The sequence below is a fragment of the Neophocaena asiaeorientalis genome, unplaced genomic scaffold, assembly GCF_003031525.2.
Source record: "Neophocaena asiaeorientalis asiaeorientalis breed wild unplaced genomic scaffold, Neophocaena_asiaeorientalis_V1.1 scaffold134, whole genome shotgun sequence".
Classification (NCBI taxonomy): Eukaryota; Metazoa; Chordata; class Mammalia; order Artiodactyla; family Phocoenidae; genus Neophocaena; species Neophocaena asiaeorientalis.
Window position 1 is genome coordinate 17,889,621 of NW_020185339.1, and position 22,772 is coordinate 17,912,392.

The window sequence follows — 22,772 nt, forward strand, 5'->3', positions numbered from 1 at the left end:
AGCCCGTGTGCAGCAACGAAGACCCAACGCAGCCAAAAGTAAATAAATAAAATAAATTTATATATTAAAAAAACACACAAATAAACTTTTTTTTTTTTAAAGCAGAGGGTGGACCTAGACACCCTGATAACCCTCCTGCTGAAATCAACTAAAAATGCTGGATTAAAAAAAAATCTTTGTAATCACATTAATTATGACTGTGAGGAATACTAAAGACCAAAAACCTGACGAATGTGGGAACCCACCAAGGTAAACAGAACACTAGAATATGTTAAGGCAGAGTTTGCCTGGAGGGAATTTTCCCTGCCTGGTTAACTTAAAACTTTATTCTGCACAAAAGACTAGGTCTAGGGGCTGCCCAGTGTGGAGAATCTAAGCCCCACCAAAGGATCAAACTCTGTGTCACAGTGGACTTCTAGTTCTGAAATCTTCCTCCCTTCTCACTCTCCATACTTCTCCATAGACGTAACCACTCCAACTTTGGACTTAAGGAAATAATCTATCTCAAGCCTTGGGAAACAAATGACCTTAGAGAATCCCAACCACATTTCAGTCCTCTGGCAGGTTTGCAGTTTAAGTTCACACTACCTGGGTGGCCTGAAAAAATCTCAGACTAAAAATCTAATGTGGTCCCAAGCTGGTTATGCACCAGGCAGAAGTATGTGAAAACCCTCTCTGGAGGGGACATACCTTCAACTCAACATGACGGAATTCCATGAAGTTCTAAGGAATATGTAAAAAATTTATAAAACACACTGGAAATAAGATTCAATGAGCAAAAGCCGACAAAAACAAATCCAGGAAGACTTCAGCTATTAGCATGATTAGACACAAAATCTAAAACAATGGAAAGGATTAATATTATAAGAGCAAATGACCAAGCAGATATGAAAGTAAACTGAACAGAGCTTGTAGAAAAAAAATTAAAAATAAAAACACAGTGAATGGGTTTAAAGGAGATTAGTCACAGCTAAAGAGAGAATAAAAGGCTTATGCATACAGCTAAAGAGGTACTAAGAAAAAACCGACAGCTTTATATGTTCACATTAAAAAAGTGTCAAAAAGTCATGTTAAATATTAAAGTTAAGAAGTTAGAAAGAAAAAAATGATCACTACAGAGAAAAGTATAAAAGTTTATTGGGAGACATTAAGTAACTAGAAAGGTGTTTGTGGATTAGGAGACTGAATATTATAAAAGTATCAATTTTTTTCATATTAATAAATGTAGATCAGTGCAATTGCAGTCCAAACCTCAACAGGTTTTTAGGTTTCTTTTCCTTGTTTGTTTCAAGAACTTGAAAAAATGAGTTTAAAATTTAAGTGAAAAAGGCCAAGAATTGTTAAGAGGAACAAATTCAGAGGTCTTGATTTGCCAAATGTTAAGATTTATTAAAAGGTATCAAAATTAAGACAGGGGTGTAGGGATAGACAAGTGGACCCATGGAAAAGAACAGAGCCCAGAAACGGATTCATGCAGAGATGACACTTGATTTATGATAAAGGTGTGGAGCAGTAGAGAAAGGACAATTAAGGCTGGGGCAGTGGGGACAACTGTGCATCCATATGGAGAAAAAAAGGAACAAATCCCTACCTCACACCATACCTCCAGATAAATTCCTGGTAGAATTAAGACCTGTGTGTGAAAAAACAAAACCTGAAAGGTTTTAGCAGAGAATATGGAAGAACTTCTTCATTAACCTCAGGGCACAGGATTTCTTAAAGGAGATGCAAAGTGAAACAACCACGAAGGAAAAGATTGGTAAATTCAGCGCCTTTAAAATTAAGATTCTCTGTTTGGCAAAAGATACAATAAGCACATGAGAGACAAGCTACAGAGCAGAATATATTTGCAAATCATATCATATATCCAATAAAAGACCTGATCCAGACTCACAAAGAGCTCTTATAAATAAGAAAACACCAAAGCCAAACTAAACTAAACTAAGCAAAAAAAGCCCAGAGAAAATGATAGTGGGCAAGTAGGCCCTAAATGGGCAAAAGAAGAAATCTAAACATACAAAAATTAGTATATGTGCATTAACCATGTGTTTCATTTTCTGTAGTGTGACCTCTGAGGCCTTGCTGCCCCTGGAGGGACTGTCCCTCCCAGGGTTAGCCAATTCCTAGGGACGGTAAACAACTCACCTGGAATGTGCTTTTCAAATACAAACCAACCAATCCAGAGCCTATATCCCAACCACCTCCTCTCTGGGGCTCTCACACTTTGGGCCACTATCTGTCTGACCCAATCACTTCAGAGCCAGGTACCAGACAACCAGAGACAGCCCCAGAGCCCACTGAAATTATTCAAACTAGGCAATCCTAACCCTGCTTACCCTGCCTCTCATGTTCCTTTCTGTGGAAACCACAATAAAAGCTCTTACCCAGTTGTTCCTCTCCCTCTGCCTCCTGACTGACCCTGGTGCTTTCCTTGGCCCCCTGAGGTGTGATGTGTCCCCTCCTCTTAGGAACTGTATCAAATTATCTTTTCAATGGCGATCATCTCCCAATCTGCTGGCCTTACCATACCTCAAATTTTCTATTAATACGCTATATTTTAAAACAACATCTTCATCAGTAATCAGAGAAATGTAAATTAAAATCACAATGAGATGCCATTACACACTGACAATATTGGCAAAGATTACAATATTTTATAAAGTGTTGGTACTTCCCTGGTGGTCCAGTGGTAGAGTCCGCCTTCCAATGCAGGGGACACAGGTTTGATCCCTGGTCAGAGAACTAAGATCCCACATGCTGCGGGGCAACTAAGCCCATGGGCTACAACTACTGAGCTCACGTGCCTCAATGAGACAGCCCGTGTGCCGCAAACTACAGAGCCCACGCGTTCTGGAGCCTGTGCGCCACAACTGAGAGAGAAAACCTGCACGCTACAACTAGAGAGAAGCCCATGCGCCGCAACGAAGAGACCACACACCGCAATGAAAGATCCCGCGTGCCTCAACGAAGATCCCGTGTGCCACAACTAGGACCCGACACAGCAAAAAAAAATAAAGGAAAAAAAAAAATCAAGTGTTGATGACTATGTACAACTGAAAGGCTGCAACACTGCTGGTGGGAGTGGATAGCCTTACAACCATTTTCAAAAATAGTTCGGCAGTATGTAGTAAAGTTGAAGACATGCTATTCCTATGTGTGTATATCCTAGAGAAACTCTACATTTGCAGTAGGATACATGTTTGAAATATTCATAGGTGCACTGTTTTTGATGGCAAAAAAATAGAAAACAACTCACATATTCATCAATAATAAAATAAATACAATGGAATATAGGTAAATAAATGATTATAACTGCATGCAACAATGGATTAATTTCAGAAATATAATAGTAGAAAAAAATCATGCAAAGTATATACATGTGATTCCATTTATGAAACGTTCAAGAAAATAGAAAATGAAACAATAAATCACTTAAAAGTACAAACATATAGTGGTTACCCTGGAGGGGTAAAGAAGGCAATGGGTTCAGGAAAGCGCAAAGGTAATGATACCTTTCTCTTAAACTTGGTGGTGGTTCCACAAGTGTTCATTGTAATGTTATTCTTCGCACTTTACACATATTTAGTAAGTATTCTTTTGTATCTACTGAATTCTTATTATAAGCAATTCTTAAAAAATGGATATAAAGACTAATTTTATAGTAGCATGGGCACAAATGCATACCGTCTTCGCTGGTGTGGGGCTCTGTACCAGCGTCCTGATCCACTTCCTCCAATGTACCGTGCTCACTGTATGGGCTGTCGCTGAGGAGCGGAAATAGAAATTCATATGAAGCCAAAGTGGAAAGCATTTCAAAGATGAACAATTGCTACTGTAAAAAAAAAAAAAATAAGACTTTCGAATGGCAAAGGAGTTACTGGACAGCCTTTCAGTGGAATGCTGGAGCCTCTAGGATTCTCTAATCCTATGGGAGTGTATGTACCTTCATCTTTGACACATTACAAATCTGTAAAGACAAAATTAACTTGTAGGAAATTGATAGTATGACAAATAATTCTTATCCATAAAAATGAAAATTTGTTGAATTCTAGTGGAATATGATTATTGCCCCATGGATACACCAGTTTTTGCAAATTCATTTCAATATTCCCTACTGCAAAGAAATGGATGGCTCTTCGGTTTCTGCTTTGAATTGATTGTAGTATCTTTTTTATCTTTTCTAGACACATGTTCATTTTTGTATCTGAGAGTCAAATTTTATCCTTTAACATTACCACTATCTCTTCTCAAATGTATGCTGATAAATGGAATGCAATGGTTACAAATACAAACCTGACATTACTGTAAAAGCCCATTTATATTGCTGGCATTGGGGAACAGGGATGACTACTATATTACTGACTTTCTGTTTAAAATGAGCGATACCCATAAAAAACACTATGTATGGGAGAAGGACATAATCAAGCACATGTTACTGGCTGCAAGGCTCTTTATTATAGGGCTTTTACCCTGTTTGTAAAAATGGAGCAACCACAAAAGTTCTAGAATACAACGCATCAAATAATATCGACCAGACATCCACATACTTGCTCTGTGATAAAATGAACAAGACAACAGAACTTACTGACATAGCTCTGAATATTCTGAAATACTAAATATGACTGACACTGGCCTTGAAACAAGTACAACTAGGAAAATAAAATTCTGAATCTCACCAGGGCTGAGTTTTATTCATTTATCTTCCCAGAGCCAAGCTTAGTCAGTATGTGCATGTAGTAAGTGCTCAAGTAAATATTTTAAAATTGAATTTCACATAAAATTGCCAGATATACTATAAAACTAGAATCTGTCATGCTTTATTGTTAATTTAGCAGTACTTGTGGAAATAGTCAACTCTCAATTTTCTTAAGGCATAGGATCATCTGTGATTTAAGAATATACTGTGGTTTAAGTAAAAAATAAGTGTACTCTGAGTTATTTAGATCTTTCAGTTACTTATTCTACTTCTACTTCATCTCCAGGAAGGCAGTGGGAAACAAAGTGTCCCGAGGAGGGTCCAGAATGAAGGACTTAGACAAATTTATTTCCAGCTTCTCCTTAGTCTGAGCTGCACAAAGCAGTTTCCGAGGTAGGCTGGGAGGCAGCTGCGTCCAGTAACCACTAGCCATTGGACAGGCTCCTCGGCCTCTCTTAACTTGGTGGAGTGGTTGTGAGGAATAAAAAAGATCATATGCACTGAGAAGCTGGCACGCGGTAGGGGCTCAAGGAGTCAAAACCACTTTGACTGTATATGATTTCTTAGAAGCTAGCACTCATATATCAAACAGTGAACATAAACATTTTAGGGTTCCTTACCTTTGGGATTGTTCAATGGACTATACCCCTCATTTTTATACTTCATTGGGAGGTGACTACAATGCCATGTTAAAACATTTTTATCCCAACAATATAATAATAAATTTGCTCAAAGTAACCATAACTGGTTAGGATAACATTTATTGGTAAGAATGAAAATAAGGAAGAATGAAAACACATTTGGTTGACGGCGCTCCTTTTAAATGAGAATTTTGAAATACTTTATATAGAATCAAAACTATTTAGGAATAAAAATGAAATCTGTCAATTCAATCAGTTATTTTTTCTTGATATAATAGTAAAAATTAACACAGCTCTATATATCAAAATCATTCTCTACAAAAGTCATGATAGGATGGATATATCTATAAAGATGTCATGCTTGGGGAAAAGAGAGGGATGAATATGAAATTCCATAATAAGAAGCCAGTGTTGTCATGGATTTTAGTATTCTGATGTATCTCAAGTGTTCTTGCTGCTGCTTCTTTTGTTTTTAAATTGGAAGCACTGGCAGCCTATAGTCAGTGTTCTTTTTCTTAATTAAGTTGATATCTGTACTTCCGTAATTCTTCCAGGGGGAGAAGGACTAAAATTCTTGGACTTACCAATAGTCATCTCCAGCCATACATTTCTCATAAACAGGGCCATCCAGCTCTTTAGCATCTGGGAAAATAGTCTCATGGTGGACGATGATGGTTTTGACAATCTCATTCACATGAGCCTGGCAGGACACTTGATCCTGTATTTCTGGGACAGGCATCAACGTGGGTCCAAAGCAAATGGCCAGGTTATAAGGGTCCATCATGTTCTCATCACTGTACTGTGAAAGACTACGAAAAGAGGCAAGAAAGGAGTCAACATGAGAAAAAAAGAAAGTCAATGTTTAATTAAGATGCTTCCTATTCTAAAAATACCGATCTAAAAGATTTTATTTGGTTTTTATTATTAGAATAAAATGATATTCCATCCTGCTTTAAGGTGGCTCAGCAAACTCCAAAGAAAGTAAAGCGACTTACAACCTTTCAACTTGGTAGAAACTGAAAGGGGAACATAAATCCTGTTTGCTTAAGTGGTATTTTTTAAAGCCACAAGGGAGTTTAAGATAATCTCTACTACAATGGAGACAAGGATCAAGTAAATGAGTTTCATTTGTAAACATTATGGTCAGGCTGGAAATGCTGCTCAAGTAAATCTGGGAAGGGCAGCAGTGATCTCTATAAAGCTTTATGGAGATCTTTAAAATTGTTCTCCAACGAACCAAAAACATCTCAGATTTCAGTTTTTTCCCATAAATCTTGAGGAGAGTCTGGAGGAAAACAAATCACCTTTTCTTTGTACCCGCTGAGAGAAAGCAAGCAACTCCAGGCTTTGTAATTTGCCTTTGGGTAAGACTACCAACACAAGGTGACAACCAGTGTCATAAAACACACAAGTGCAAGAGAAGGGGAAAAGAATCCTCAATTCTTGCATCCCACTTAAAGCTGGTAAACTACAAACTCTGAGATTTCCAGTTGCCTAGTACTAATTTCTAAATTCAATCCAATGGCTATTTGTGAGATATTTTCCACAGGTGACTGAAAATAAGCCAGCTCTTTACTGCTATGCCTCGTAACACATGGGCAAGACTCTGCTCCAGGGAGAATTCAGAGAATCTATCTTTCAGTATATAGAATGTCAACATTGAAAGGAAATGTAAGATCCAGGTGAACAGATGACAAATGGAAGGAGAAAAAAAGAGACTCTATATTTGTGAGATGTTGACAGACACAAAGAAACTGAGATACCATGTGACATGATACTTTACCCTGTTTTGGAAATAAGATAGCCCAGAAAGTGGAAAATACAAAAGCATGATTTCCACAGGTAACATATGTCTTTCTCTTCTGCCATTTCTCAAACATAAAATCTTAAAAACAGGTCACAAATAACAGCCAATGATCATGTTACAGATCATCTTGAAAATGAATGCAGGAAGGAAAAGTGGGATTCAGAATAAGAATGGTCTAATTTTCAAAAGATCCACTTAAGCTCAATGGGGAGAGTCACAGTCTTTCTGGGTCTTTAATTTTGTGCTGGCATGAAGAGCAAAAACTTGACATAAAAATGTTACATACATGTTTTGATTTTACAATTGAAAGAGAATAGTTTCTTTTCCCAAAATTCCTGTCCCAAGCATCCTATCCTAGAGGCTGGGCCTTGCCTCTGCATGAAGGCAGATGCAGGGGACCAAGGGGCATCTTTGGGCAGAAAGGCTGGAAGCAATGCCAATCGTCTGACGAATGGCACGGTGGCCATTCTGTTGAGATACACGGTGAATTAAATTCAGGTTTTGAGAACTTTCTTCGTTCATGGTCAGTCTGCTTTCCTAATCCATTGTGGTTTATTCGTTCACAGTTGGTTTCGCTCAGGTGTATCAGGAAAATTTGGTAGGGACAGCATGGAGAGGACCAGCAGGGATGCAAGGTGCTCCATGTTGGGGAAGGAGAGGCACATGCAATCTTCAGATTTTTACAATCGCCTGGGTGACTTGGCTTATTTAAAGGTAAAAATTTACAGGATGTATTTAACCTAAAATAGATTATACCCATCTCTCTAGATACTGCTAATTTCCAGGGGTGACTTCTGTACAAATGTCACTTGTGAATGCTTTAGCTCCATTCTGTATGGTTCCTTGCCAGCATTTCCCTATTTTAGGATACTTGGCTTGCAGGGGGTCAGCCTGAATGCGTATGACTTCAGGAAGAGTTAGCAGGGTTGTAATAAATCCCCATGGCTTTTAAGAACTTAAAACTTCCGGTGAAACAAAGAAGAGAAAATATCCTAAGAAGGGAGAATTCATGCTAGAGTGAGAAAGCATTTCCCCAAGCTTACTCTGCCTGGATTTTAAATTTCCAGTTATTTAACGGAAACACTGAAGTGCAAGGGGGCTCTTAGATAGGACCTGGGGAAGATGTTCTTATAACGGAGCCCATGTATCTACAAGAGGCACAACTGAAAATCAAGTTGCCTAAATTAAAAGAGTAAAGTTTCCTTGAAAATAATGCAGTGACTTTTAAGATTTCTGTTACATTGTTTTAGAGAATGTTTTAGGAATATCATCTTTTTGACAAGGTCTCATTATACTGAATTTGCAGAACATTCTTTTTTGGATTTGTGTATAAATCTCGCCTACACTTTCCCTCCTTCCCTGACTACAACTTTAAAAATCACAGAAATTTTCTGCAGTGAGCAGGTGGTTTGCATCATTTTAACGAAGCATTTATGACACTGGCTTTGGCTGGAAGTTGGAAAAACACGTAATGCACTGAAAAGTGCTCTTTTTAGTAATACTTGTATATTTTTGCAATTATGGCCACAGTTTCTGCATCTGGCGACAAGGCTTATTTAAGGGAGGTCACACAATGACTTTGATCTGCTGAGGAAAAATGCACCTTCAGTCTCTATTCGATCATTTCCTCTTCAACTCTGCTGGTAAATGGAACCCAACGTACATGTTACAGAATCCAAGAACAAAGAACTCAGAGGGGTGCAAACGGAATTAAGATGAGCATTTTGGCAGAGAATTATGGTACTTACTGATTGAGGAAGGCAAAGAGGTACCTCATCACTATAAGGACCGACCTGGGCAAGGTCAGGAGGAGTTTGCGGATGTGAAGCGCCCTCTCATAGAGATTATCTATTCCTATAGACAGAAGAGCACACGATCAGGATGCTTTCGCTGGCCACATGTAAAGCAGAACACTCTAGCACCCAAATTTCAGGTACATGTCTGAACATAAGCAATACTTTGCCTTTGGGTGAGATGCAGTCGTAACCGATAAAGCAAATAAGTGATCAGCTTGGGTGTACCACCATTTCCGAGGGTGTCTCCTCTGACCCATCACTGTTTTCTGATTTCCATGGTCTTGGCCTTTAGCAACTTAGAGTCTTCTGAATTTAAAAATCATTTTTCGCCTGCTGCTATTTCTACATTTTGCATCTGATATGGTTTAAACTCCTTTTTGCTGCATATTAACTCAGGTGACTTTTTTGGGACATGACACTTCTCCCTCTCCATGATTCATTAATTCATCATATATTTGTCTTTTACTATTATTCACGCAATGTGCCAGGTTTTGAATCTCCTCTTCCTCAAAACTATCTGAATATTTTATTTATATGACCTTTTACCTTGTATTATTTCATCACATTTTAAAAATAAACATTTTAGGGGAGCCTACTAGGTTTCAAGCACTAAGTTAGGCATTGGAAATACCTTAGTGATATGATTCCTGCTCTCACAGAACTTTTGCCCTGGTGTTTATAGTTATGTATTTCCTTATCCTGTTTTCCCTGTGGGATGGTGAGTTCCCTGAACAGAAGGTGACCTTGGACTTCCTAGTATTATTTTACCTCTTTATTAGGAATATAAATTGTCCAAAGCTTCTCAATACTAAAGTGTTGTGAATAACAGCAAAAAGGTTAGTGCTAATAATCCATTTTCTGTATACTGGTCTACATTTTACAACACATTTTCACATTTGTTATCTAATTTAATGCAAAAAACAATACAGTGGAGTAGGCAGGGCAAGCACTTAGCATCGCCATTCAATGGGCTAGCAAAATGAGCACTGGGTAAGTGGCTTACCCAGGGTCAGCTGGCTAGAAAGGTGGAACTAGAATTAGAAACTGTTTTCTATTTCATAAGTCTGGCTATCTTTCTTGGATTTCAAAGTACCTTTATAAAGTATAACTTTTTTAAAAAAATAATTATTTATTTTTGGCTGTGTTGTGTCTTAGCTGCTGCGCAGGCTTTCTCTAGTTGCAGCGAGCAGGGGCTACTCTTCGTTGCGGTGCACAGGCTTCTCATTGCAGTGGCTCCTCTTGCTGTGGAGCACGGGCTCTAGGTGCACAGGCTTCAGTAGTTGTGGCTCCCGGGGTCTAGAGCACAGCCTCAGTAGTTGTGGCACACGGGCTTAGTTGCTCCGTGGCATGTGGGATCTTCCTGGACCAGGGATCGAACCCGTGTCCCCTGTACTGGCAGGTGGATTCTCAACCACTGTGCCACCAGGGAAGTCCCTATAAAGTATAACTTCGAAGATATCCAATAAACATACATTTGAGGAAAATATTTCAGAGACTATTTCAAAAACATTCTGAAGCTTACTATGATTTAATGTTACTACACTGTTCTTAATTGCTCTTGAGATAATCATATATCCTACTTGAAAATCTCAGGCCTCAGCTTCTACCACTACAGCCAATTGATTCTCCTCCCACTTCTCAGGTTTTTGGACCCACTCCCATCCATGAATGTGGTTATCCTTTAAGGATCTCTACTTGGTTCTCTTCCATGGCAACCTCATCCAGTCTCAAGGTTAGGACCATCACGTCTATGAAGATGGTATCTTTGCTTCATTTTTCTCCCTTGTCTGGGACATAAGTCCTGTTGTTTTTACCACCGAATATCTCACTGCTAACTTCCTAACTGAAGTCTTTATTATTTCTAACTTGGACCATCATAATACTCTCCTGACTCAAGTTTCCCTTTCTAATTCCTCTTAAACCAGCAGTTCTTAACCTTGACTTGGAATCACTTAGGAAGATTTTATTAAAAGGCTGATGCCTGAGATTCTTTTATGCGGCCAAGGTTGAGAACCACTGCCTGAATTACTCATGCCAAGCCTCATTTCCCTGGAATCTTGTGTGCTGACTCCAGCTGCTTTCCACTTATTATCAAACCACCACGTTAATAAGGTATTTTATTTTTTCATTTATTTTCCACGGGTGAAAAGATGGGGGAAAAATATTAGGAATATTCTCACTTAACCACTGAGGAGTTTGCAAAACAACAAATAGTTTATCAGGATTCCTGGGAAAAATCACTTTCATTCCCAACTTTGAGTATGCTGTAGCTGGAACTGTAGCTAACACCTTTGAGAAAATGGATTTCAGAAACTGTCAAAAAGAATGTAAGTCAACACACTATGACATAAATCACAGTAAGATCCTTTCTGACTCACCTCCTAGAGGAATGGAAATAAAAACAAAAATGGGACCTAATGAAACTTAAAAAAGCTTCTGCACAGCAAAGGAAACCATAAACAAGATGAAAAGACAACCCTCAGAATGGGAGAAAATATTTGCAAACGAAGCAACTGACAAAGAATTAATCTCCAAAAGATACAAGCAGCTCATGCAGCTCAATATCAAAAAAACAACCCAATCCAAAAATGGGCAGAAGACCTAAACAGACATTTCTCCAAAGAAGATATACAGATTGCCAACAAACACATGAAAGGATGCTCAACATCACTAATCATTAGAGAAATGCAAATCAGAATTACAGTGAGGTATCACCTCACACCAGTCAGAATGGCCATCATCAAAAAATCTACAAACAATAAATGCTGGAGAGGGTGTGGAGAAAAGGGAACCCTCTTGCACTGTTGGTAGGAATGTCAATTGATACAGCCACTATGGAGAACAGTATGGAGGTTCCTTAAAAAACTAAAAATAGAACTACCATATGACCCAGCAATCCCACTACTGGGCATATACCCTGAGAAAACCATAATTCAAAAGGAGTCAGGTACCACAATGTTCCTTGCAGCTCTATTTACAATAGCCAGGACATGGAAGCAACCTAAGTGTCCATCGACAGATGAATGGATAAAGAAGATGTGGCACATATATACAATGGAATATTACTCAACCATAAAAAGAAATGAAATTGAGTTATTTGTAGTGAGGTGGATGGACATAGAGTCTGTCATACAGAGTGAAGTAAGTCAGAAAGAGGAAAGCAAATACCGTATGCTAACACATATATATGGAATCTAAAGAAAAAAAATGGTTCTGAAGAACTTAGGGGCAGAACAGGAATAAAGACGCAGACATACAGAATGGACTTGAGGACACAGGGATGGGGAAGGGTAAGCTGGGACGAAGTGAGAGAGTGGCATGGACATATATACACTACCAAATGTAAAACAGATAGCTAGTGGGAAACAGCCGCATAGCACAGGGAGATCAGCTCGGTGCTTTGTGACCACTTAGAGGGGTGGGATAGGGAGGGTGGGAGAGAGATGAAAGAGGGAGGGGATATGGGGATATATGTATATGTATAGCTGATTCACTGTGTTATACAGCAGAAACTAACGCAATATTGTAAAGATATTATACTCCAATAAAGATGTTAAAAAAAAAAGCATAAAAAAAAAGAATGTAAGTCAAACACAAGGACCTACTGTAGAGCATAGGGAACTATATTCAATATCTTGTAATAAACCATAATGGAAAAGAACCTGAAAAAGAAATAACCGAATCACTTTGCTGTACACCTGAAACTAATGCAATATTGTAAATCAACTATACTTCGATAAAAAATAAAAAATAAAGAGAAAAAAGAATGTAAGTCAAACATTATCATCCAATGAACATTTTTGTAACACAAGTTTTCAACATAAACCTATAACTAATAATAGTGTAATTTCAGTAATATTGAAGTAAAACATTCATATTCTGTTTTATTTGTAAAGTATTTCAAAATGGACAAAATTACAATACTACGAACAAGGCCAGTGTCACATCTATCAAGTATAAGCACTTTGTTTAATATACTTTCCAGACAATGGTCTTGACTTTTTTCTGAAAAAGGGGAATGAGACTTTAAAAGTTGTTAAACAGGTGCGTAAGTTTACTAAGGTCACAAAAGCTCAGTAATCAAGTTATCAACATTTCCACCTAATTCAGTCTCAAGAGTGTCAGTAGGACCAAAACATGTCCCAGGGAAATTGGTTTATCTTTCATGACAACTTCATGGGACACCTGAAGAACCCACATTGTACGGAGAGGGAAGATGAAATACCCACAGATGATTTGCAAGGCATTGAGAGTTTGGTGGAGTGAATTTTGCATCTATAAATGCTATACAGGTTTAGGCATAATTGGATTATTGTTTCATATCTGAAATTAACTGGTTAAAAGTTTATTATCTAAGATAACTGACTTTTTAAAGTATGACTGTTGTTGCTGCTTTAAGTTAAAGATAAAAAGATGATTTAGCATGCTTGTATATAGAGGACCTACTGTAGAGCATAGGGAACTATATTCAATATCTTGTAATAAGCATGATTTAGCATGCTTGTATATAGAAAGACTATCTCAAAAAACAAAAGAAAACTCTCAAAGGTGAAATTATACAGATTATGACCCATTATTAAAAGTAAACATTGATATTATCATCTATTCCTTTGGTCATTAAAAAAAATTTGAATAATTTTATATCATACTTCAAGCCAAACAATTACAATGTTTAATATATATCTGTAAATATTAAATTTGTAAAAAGGAACTGTCCCATTAATGGGCCCCCTGATTGACAAATACCCTTTACTCTCTTCCAACCACATATAAAGTCATATAGGGGTTATGATTAAGAACAAAGTAGCAAAAAAGTTTTACTATTGTTTACAGAAGATCTGGAGTGTTTCAAGAGTTAAGTCTACTGATTCTCCAACTAACCCTCAGTTTAAGGTGAAGGTCAACTATCAGGGAGAGGGTTTTAGCATCTTAAAGCTAGTTTTGGGGTCCTAGAGTTAAAGCACAAAAGGAAAGGAAAGAATGCAAAAGGAACCACTCAATGTAGTATTCATCTCTAATATTTGTCAAATTCCATAGGGGGCCTGTCCTTTTTAGGCTAGAAGAGAATACAGGTATTACTTCCAAGAGGCTTCATCTTAATTCAAGATCCTATTGTTTCTATTTCTGAGTTCTAAACTCAGTTCCCCTGCTCCTTAAAGGCAGTTTTTTTTTTTTTTTTTTTAATTTATTTATTTTTATTTATATTTGGCTGTGTTGGGTCTTTGTTGCTGTGTGCAGGCTTTCTCTACTTGTGGCTCGCGGGCTCTAGAGCGCAGGCTCAGCAGTTGTGGCGCACGGGCTCAGCCGCTCCGCGGCATGTGGGATCCTCCCTGACCAGGGCTCGAACCCGTGCCCCCTGCATTGGCGGGCGGACTCTCAACCACTGCGCCACCAGGGAAGTCCCTGTTGTTTTTTTTTTACTTAAAAAGAATTGGGGAACAGATATTTACATACCAATTTCATAGTATAGCATTATTCATAACAATCAAGAGGTGGAAATAACCCAAATGTCCACTGATGGATGAGTGGATAAACAAAACGTGGTATGTACACACAATGAAATATTGTTCAGCCTTATAAAGGAAGGAAATTCTAATATATGCTACAACAAGGATAAACCTTGAAGATGCTATGCTAAGTGAAGTGAAGTCAGACACAAAAAGCCGTACATAAATACTGTATAATTCCACTTATATGAGGTCCCTAGAGTAGTCAAATTCCTAGAGACAGAAAGTAGAATGGTGGTTGTCAGAAGCTAGAGGGAGGGAGGAGTTTAGTGGGTAGAGTCTCAGTACAGCATGATAAGAAAAATTCTGGAGATGGATGGTGGTAACAGTTGCAAAACAATGTGAATGTATTTAATGCCACTGAACTGTACATTTAACAATGATTAAAATGGTAAATTTTACATTATGTCTCTTTTACTGCAATAAAAAAAAGAATGGCAGAGGGGTGCTCTGTGAGATGCAAAGGAAGATTTCAGGAGAGAAAAGCAATAGGAATATAAGAAAGTGACACCAAGAAGACGAAATAAAATCACGTGAGGCAGGCATTCATAAACGAAAGCAAAGCAGAATTGCTGGCATTCCTGAAGTAGGAGCAAATCAATGTCTCCCAAAGGCCAGACCACGACGGCTGTGAGCAGGACTCAGATGTTACCTGGCTGGCTGCTTAACAGGCTTGCAGCATGCATCCTACAGGAATCGCACTCTTGTGTAAATGACTCATTAACTTTCCTGAGTCCAGTTAGCGGGTCAAAATTTATGGTTGCTACAGATACTCTGATTAACGTGCATTCCCCCCCTGGCTCTGAGTGTGGCAATACATGGTTTTTCACAATTTTATGCTGCATGAAAAGATGGGTCTTTTCTTCTCCTCAGAAAAGTCATCAGTGAGGAAAATCAGTATTTCATCTGGATTTCTTTTATGATGGCCTTTGTTTCCACGTTTCAGCATCTCATGTAATTAGGTAAAAGTGGCATTCATCCAATTTTGGTCACATGCTCAAAGCTCCCTAGGCTAATTTATGTTCTTTCCCTAGCATTGCAAGGTTCCCATGTCAGGATGCCAACTTCACAGCATGGGGGTTTGACACGTCTATGTAAACGTGTGTGGAAAATTCACCACCAAACACAAGTGGATTCAGAAAACGACAAAAAGTTCAAATGGCCATTCCTCTGAAAATATCAGTTCTTCTGTGGCACTATCTGTAAAAGTGTTTGTCAAAAAACAAGTAAGATAACACAAGATGCAAATTTATCCTTAAGTATAAAGACAGGGAAGGAAATTCCTTGATGGCCATATTTAGAAATGGCTTATGTAAGAGCAGGTACACAAATATTTCTGAGCTCCATAGCCCAACAAGCAGTAATCAAGGGGAATTTAACAGTTCCAGGGTATTTTTAGGTTCAGTGTTAGATTCTAATAATGTCAGGGTATCAATCGGTTGTGTGTAATAGTGTATGTGTGCGAATGAAAGGAAAAGAAAAACAGATGTTCTCGTACATTTGGATGGATCTTAGCTTAGCCTTGAGATGAGTTACCAGCTGTTCTTCTAGGTAAGAAATGAACTGCTTGTAAATCTCTCTAATTAACCATTAATAGATTTGGATTCTGTGAATTAAGCCATTGTGCTCTTTCCTAGTTAACTAGCAACACTGTAGATATAAATATATAATGTCTCTCCTTCTGCTGAATTACCATATTGAAGTTAGTAAAGAAACTGAGACTTAGCCTAGGAAACCTTACCTGTTCAGTTCCAATACTAAGCCTATTAAACATTTTTAAGGAGAAAAGGAATCTTTGAGAAAATCATTATAACGCATGAAACAAATTTATAGAGTTCAGAGAGAGAACTACCATGTATGGCAGTAAAGCCAAAAGAACTTTTAGCAACAAAAACACACACTGGAGCGCCAGGAAAAGAGTTCAAAAGATTTTTACATAAAACGATCAGATATGGGCAAACAAATTTATGTACCAAGAGGTTCATCATGGTATTTTTGTATAATTACAAAATCATTGGAAACAACCTAAATTTCTAAAACTAGGGGATTTGTTAAATAAAAACCATTATATGGACACTAAAAACTATGTTTTAAAAAATACTTAGTGATGTGGGAAAATGTTAATAACATCATTAAATTTAAAAAGTTTAAAAAAGCAAATATGTTATAATTTTTAATAACAGATTTATTGAGATACAATTCACGTATTTGAAGTGTATAATTCAATGGTCTTTAGTACACTCAGAATTGAGCAACCATAACTTCAGTCAACACTTTCATCATCTCTAAAAGAAATCTTACATTCACTAGCAGTCATTTGGTATAATACAGTTTTTATCAAAAGTATGTAGTTATGGTATATCTACATAATGGAATATTATCTGACAATTTAAAAAAGTGCTGACACATGCTACAACATGGATGAACCTTGAAAACATGCTAAATGAATTAATCCAGTCACAAAAGACCACGTATTGTATAATTCCATTTATATGAAATGGCCAGAATAGGTAAATATAGAGAAAGTAGATTAGTGGTTGCCTAGGGCTGAGGTTGGTGGTGGTTTTGAGTAAATGGGAAGTGTCTGCTAATTGGGATTCCTTTTTGGAGTCAGGAAAGCGTTCTAAAATTGATTGTGGTGATTTTCATAATCCTGTGAATATACTAAAACCACTGAATTGCAAACGTTAATGGATAAATTGTATGGTATGAGAATTGTGTCTCAATAAGCTGCTTTAAAAAGTACATATATATATATATATATATATATATATATATAGAAAAAAATCTGGGGAGATATTAAAAAGGTTAATATTATCTTTGTGCAGAAGAATTATAGATGATTTGTTTTACTTAGTTTCTAATTTTCTATAGTAATCACATATTAGTTGCATATTAAACAATTTTTTTTAAAAAGCACTGATTGGCTATTTGATGATTTTAAGGAATTACTGTTATTTTTTAAGGTATGAGAATAGTATTGTGGCTACGTTGTATAAAAAAAGAAAAGAACTGTCATTTCCCAGAGACACACACACAGATGAAATGATCGATGTCAGAGGGATGATATAAGGGGTATACGTGGGACAAGACTGGCTAAGAAATGGACATTGTTAAAGCGGGGTGATTATATTATTTATACATAAATATATCTTTCTGTATCCTTTTGTAGATGTTTGAAATTTTCTACAATAAATAAGTCAAAAAGAAGGTAGGTTACAAATAGGAGAGCACAGTTCCACTTTGTTTTTTGTTTTTTTTAAAGTGGCAGATTTTATTTAGAAGCTATTGCAATATGGGAAAAGAGACCTCAGTCTAGAACTGGGGTCAATTCCAAAGACAGCATGGGCAAGTGGGGATTTATACCACTTTGGCTTTTAAAAACAGTTGTGACCTTAAATGTCCATGGAGAGATGAATGGATAAAGAAGAGGTGGTACATATACACAATGGAACACTACTCAACCATAAAAAAGAACGAAATAATGCCATTTACAGCAACATGGATGCAACTAGAGATTATCATACTAAGTGAAGTAAGTCCGAAAGAGAAAGACAAATACCATATGTTATCACTTATATGTGGAATCTAAAATATGACACAAATGAACCTATTTATGAAACAGAAACAAAATCAGGGACATAGATGATAGACTGGTGATTGCCAAGGGGGAGGGAGGTGGGAGAGGGTAGGAGTGGGAGTCTGGGATTAGGAGATGTAAACTGTTATATACAGAATGGATAAACAACAAGGTCCTACTGTATAGCACAGGCAACTATATTCAATATCCTGTGATAAACCCTAAGGGAAAAGAATATGAAAAAGAATGCATATATATGTATAACTGAGTCACTTTGCTGTACAGCAGTAATTAACACAACAGTGTAAATCAGCTATACTTCAATAAAAAAATAAATTAAAATAACAGTTGTGTGTGTATATGAATATAAACGATCAGAATGCGTACACACTATTGATTCTCTTTGGGTAGTGGCATTATGTATGACAGTATTTTGTTCTATGTGCTCTTTAAATATTTTTCAAGTTTTCTACAATGACTACATGTTGGTTTGGTGATAGGTTAAAAAATCTACCCTCCTAAAAAAAGTTTGCTTGTGTCCAAACAGTCCCCTAAATAATAACACATAATGATAACACATAATGAAGTGCAAATGTTTCCTCTGGGTTCACAGCCCCAAGGCAGTCAGGAAAAACCATGAATTGCTTGAGCATGTCTACTAGAGCAAGTCACTTGGATCTATGCCCTAGGGAACCTCAGAGCCACAGTACACGGACATTTCAGAAGCTGCCCAGACTGTGTGGGTATGATCTGGAGCATTCACAAAACCATTCACAAAGTGGATGGTTTACAAAAAAAACAAAAACAAAATCCTTGGGTAAGAAATGGAGATACTATCAAGCTTATTTCAAATTTAGACTGCCTTTGATGTCTTCATCCAGATAAGTAATTTTTAAAAAGAAATTTATAGTGAATTGGGGATGAATAGTGCACACTGAAAAAAAAGAAAGAGAGAGAGAATGCTAAGACAAATTCCCTTTTACTACACTTGCAAGCAAGCTTCCAAAGAACATGGTATTTAGGGGCATAAAAATGGCACAATAATAACTCCCCCCCCACACACACAAATCTTTCCCCAAACAATTCAAAAGTAGGTAAGCAAAAGGTAGTAGGCGTTCCAGAGACTTATGTAAACTCTTAGAAAAGATGAAAAGCAAAGTTTTTCTATACGATATAACTATCACATGAAAGTACCTTAATAGGGAAAATCAAATCCAATTATGGTGATGCTAGAAGATGACATGGACAAAGCAATCAATCTCCATGAAACCTCTCTCTCTCTCTGCTAACATTTCTAAATCTTTTGCTTCTATCACATACTTAGATTGCATTTATTTGTAAATGTCTTATCTCCTCTAGTAGATTTTAAACCTCCTGAATGCAAAAATCAAGTCTTTGAATCCTGAGAAAGTTTTGCAACATTGCAGGTGATTAATCAATGGTCCAAATCATTAGAAGTCTGTAATATCAATGAAAGGATATAATCACGAACGACATATACCATTTTCAAATAATTCACAGACAATCCAAGAAAAAAGATATATCATGGTCACATGGTAAGAGAAAATGCACGCCTAAAGACAAATCAATAATAGCCAGGAACCCCCTTTTAAATAGATTAGATGTTGGAAGAAAGGGGGTTGTTATATATAGTGCCAGTAAGTGTTCTTGAAAAACATCCCATTCTGCAAAATTACGCACTAAAAATAATAGGACTTATAATAATGTAGGGTTGGGACAGACTATTCAACATCTACTAAACTCTGTAATTAGAGCACTAACAAAAACATTAAAAATACTACTTAAAGGGCTTCCCTGGTGGTGCAGTGGTTGAGAGTCCGCCTGCTGATGCAGGGGACACGGGTTCGTGCCCCGGTCCGGGAAGATCCCACATGCCGCGGAGCGGCTGGGCCCGTGAGCCATGGCCGCTGAGCCTGCACGTCTGGAGCCTGTGCTCCGCAACGGGAGAGGCCACAACAGTGAGAGGCCTGTGTACCACAAAAAAAACAAAAACTACTTAAATTACTAGCAAGTTAAATCTCTACTGGTGTGTGCACCTAGCATCCTTAGTGGCCTTAATCCCCGGGGGACTCCTGCTTCTATGAGATGTCGGTCCTGGAGGGTATTCATTTCCACTAGAGACTATTTTCATAAAAATTAGCCCAAGGATATTAACCCATTTTTTCCCATTAATCCATTGTTTAAATACAGGGGGAAATGTCTCTGCAGCTTCTTTATTTGCACCTGCAGCATTTCATATAAGGCACTCCTCGCAAAAAAGAAAGATATTTCGAGAGTTTAGAAGGATGGGACTGGAGTCGGAAGACAACTGCTCAGACTGCCAGAACACCCAGTTCACTGTTCCACATTAGATGCTTAGAGGGCTAAATCAAGAGTGTTGGAGGAGGAACTGTAGAGCTGGGCTTCTTCCTGGACCTGGACTTACCTCTTCAATGGCTAGGTGGCTGACAGAGTCTTGGTGCTCCAGCCGGGTGTCAGGCCTGAGCCTCTGAGGTGGGAGAGCCAAGTTCACGACATTGGTCCACCAGATACCTCCCGGCCCCACGTAATATCAAAGGCAAAAGCTCTCTGACATCTCCAACTCAACGCTAAGACCCAGCTCCACTCAACGACCAGAAAGCTACAGTGCTGGACACCCTATACCAAACAACTAGCAAGACAGGAATACAGCCTCATCCATTAGCAGAGAGGCTGCCTAAAATCATATTAAGTTCACAGACACCCACAAACACACCAACCGGACGTGGTTCTGCCCACCAGAAAGAAAAGATCCAGCCTCATCCACCAGAACACAGGCACTAGTCCCCTCCACCAGGAAGCCTACACAACCCACTGAACCAACCTTACCCACTGGGGGCAGACACCAAAAACAACAGGAACTATGAACCTGCAGCCTGCAGAAAGGAGACCCCAAACACAGTAAGATAAGCAAAATGAGAAGACAGAGAAACACACAGCAGATGAAGGAGCAAGGTAAAAACCCACCGGACCAAACAAATCAAGAGAAAATAGGCAGCACTCCTGGAAAAGAATTCAGAGTAATGATAGTAGAGATGGTCCAAAATCTTGGAAACAGAATGGAGAAAATACAAGAAACATTTAACAAGGACCTAGAAGAACTAAAGAGCAAACAAACAATGATGAACAACAGAATAAATGAAATTAAAAATTCTCTAGATGTGATCAATAGCAGAGTAACTGAGGCAGAAGAACGGGTAAGTGACCTGGAAGATAAAATAGTAGAAATAACTACCACAGAGCAGAATAAAGAAAAAAGAATGAAAAGAATTGAGGACAGTCTCAGAGACCTCTGGGACAACATTAAATGCACCAACATTCGAATTATAGGGGTCCCAGAAGAAGAGAAAAAGAAATAGACTGAGAAAATATTTGAAGAGATTATAGTTGAAACTTCCCTAATATGGGAAAGGAAGTAGTCAATCAAGTCCAGGAAGCACAGAGAGTCCCATACAGGATAAATCCAAGGAGAAACATGCCAAGACACATATTAATCAAGCTATCAAAAATTAAATACAAAGAAAAAATATTAAAAGCAGCAAGGGAAAAGCAACAAATAACATACAAGGAAATCCCCATAGGATTAATAGCTGATCTTTCAGCAGAAACTCTGCAAGCCAGAAGGGAGTGGCAGGACATATTTAAAGCGATGGAAGAGAAAAACCTACAACCAACATTACTCCACCCAGCAAGGATCTCATTCAGATTCGACAGAGAAATTAAAACCTTTACAGACAAGCAAAAGCTAAGAGAATTTAGCACCACCAAACCAGCTTTACAACAAATCCTAAAGGAACTTCTCTAGGCAGGAAACACAGGAGAAGGAAAAGACCTACAATAACAAACCCAAAATGATTAAAAAAATGGTAATAGGAACACACATATTGATAACTACCTTAAATGTAAATGTATTAAATGTTCCAACCATAAGACAGACTGGCTGAATGGATACAAAAACAAGACCCATATATATGCTGTCTACAAGAGACCCACTTCAGACCTAGGGACACGTACAGACTGAAAGTGAGGGGATGGAAAAAGATATTCCATGCAAATGGAAATCAAAAGAAAGTTGGAGTAGCACTTCTCATATCAGACAAAATAGACTTTAAAAATAAAGGCTATTACAAGAGACAAAGAAGGACACTACATAATGATCAAGGGATCGATCCAAGAAGAAGATATAACAATTGTAAATATTTATGCACCCAACATAGGAGCACCTCAATACTTAAGGCAAATACTAACAGCCATAAAAGGGGAAATCGATAGTAACACAATCATAGTAGGGGACTTTAACAGCCCACTTTCACCAATGGACAGATCATCCAAAATGAAAATAAATAAGGAAACACAAGCTTTAAATGATACATTAAACAAGATGGACTTAATTGATATTTATAGGACATTCCATCCCAAAACGACACAATACACTTTCTTCTCAAGTGCTCATGGAACATTCTCCAAGACAGATCATATCATGGGTCACAAATCAAGCCTTGGTAAATTTAAGAAAACTGAAATCATATGAAGTATCTTTTCTGACCTCAATGCTATTAGACTAGTTATCAATTACAGGAAAAAATCTGTAAAAAATACAAACACATGGAGGCTAAATAATACACTACTAAATAACCAAGAGCTCACTGAAGAAATCAAAGAGGAAATCAAATAATACCTAGAAACAAATGACAATGAAAACATGA

General features: G+C 37.7%; 1 protein-coding gene across 1 annotated transcript in view; it reads right to left on the bottom strand.

Moving 5' to 3' along the window:
* Positions 1-22,772, bottom strand: part of SRGAP1 (SLIT-ROBO Rho GTPase activating protein 1) — a 268,726-nt gene that overhangs the window by 12,098 nt on the left and 233,856 nt on the right. Inside the window, exons 16-18 of the mRNA XM_024737112.1 lie at positions 8,893-8,998; positions 5,922-6,146; positions 3,685-3,764 (exon numbers count right to left, since the gene is read on the bottom strand). Of these exons, the coding sequence (XP_024592880.1) occupies positions 3,685-3,764; positions 5,922-6,146; positions 8,893-8,998 (411 nt within the window). The remainder of the gene's footprint in view (positions 1-3,684; positions 3,765-5,921; positions 6,147-8,892; positions 8,999-22,772) is intronic.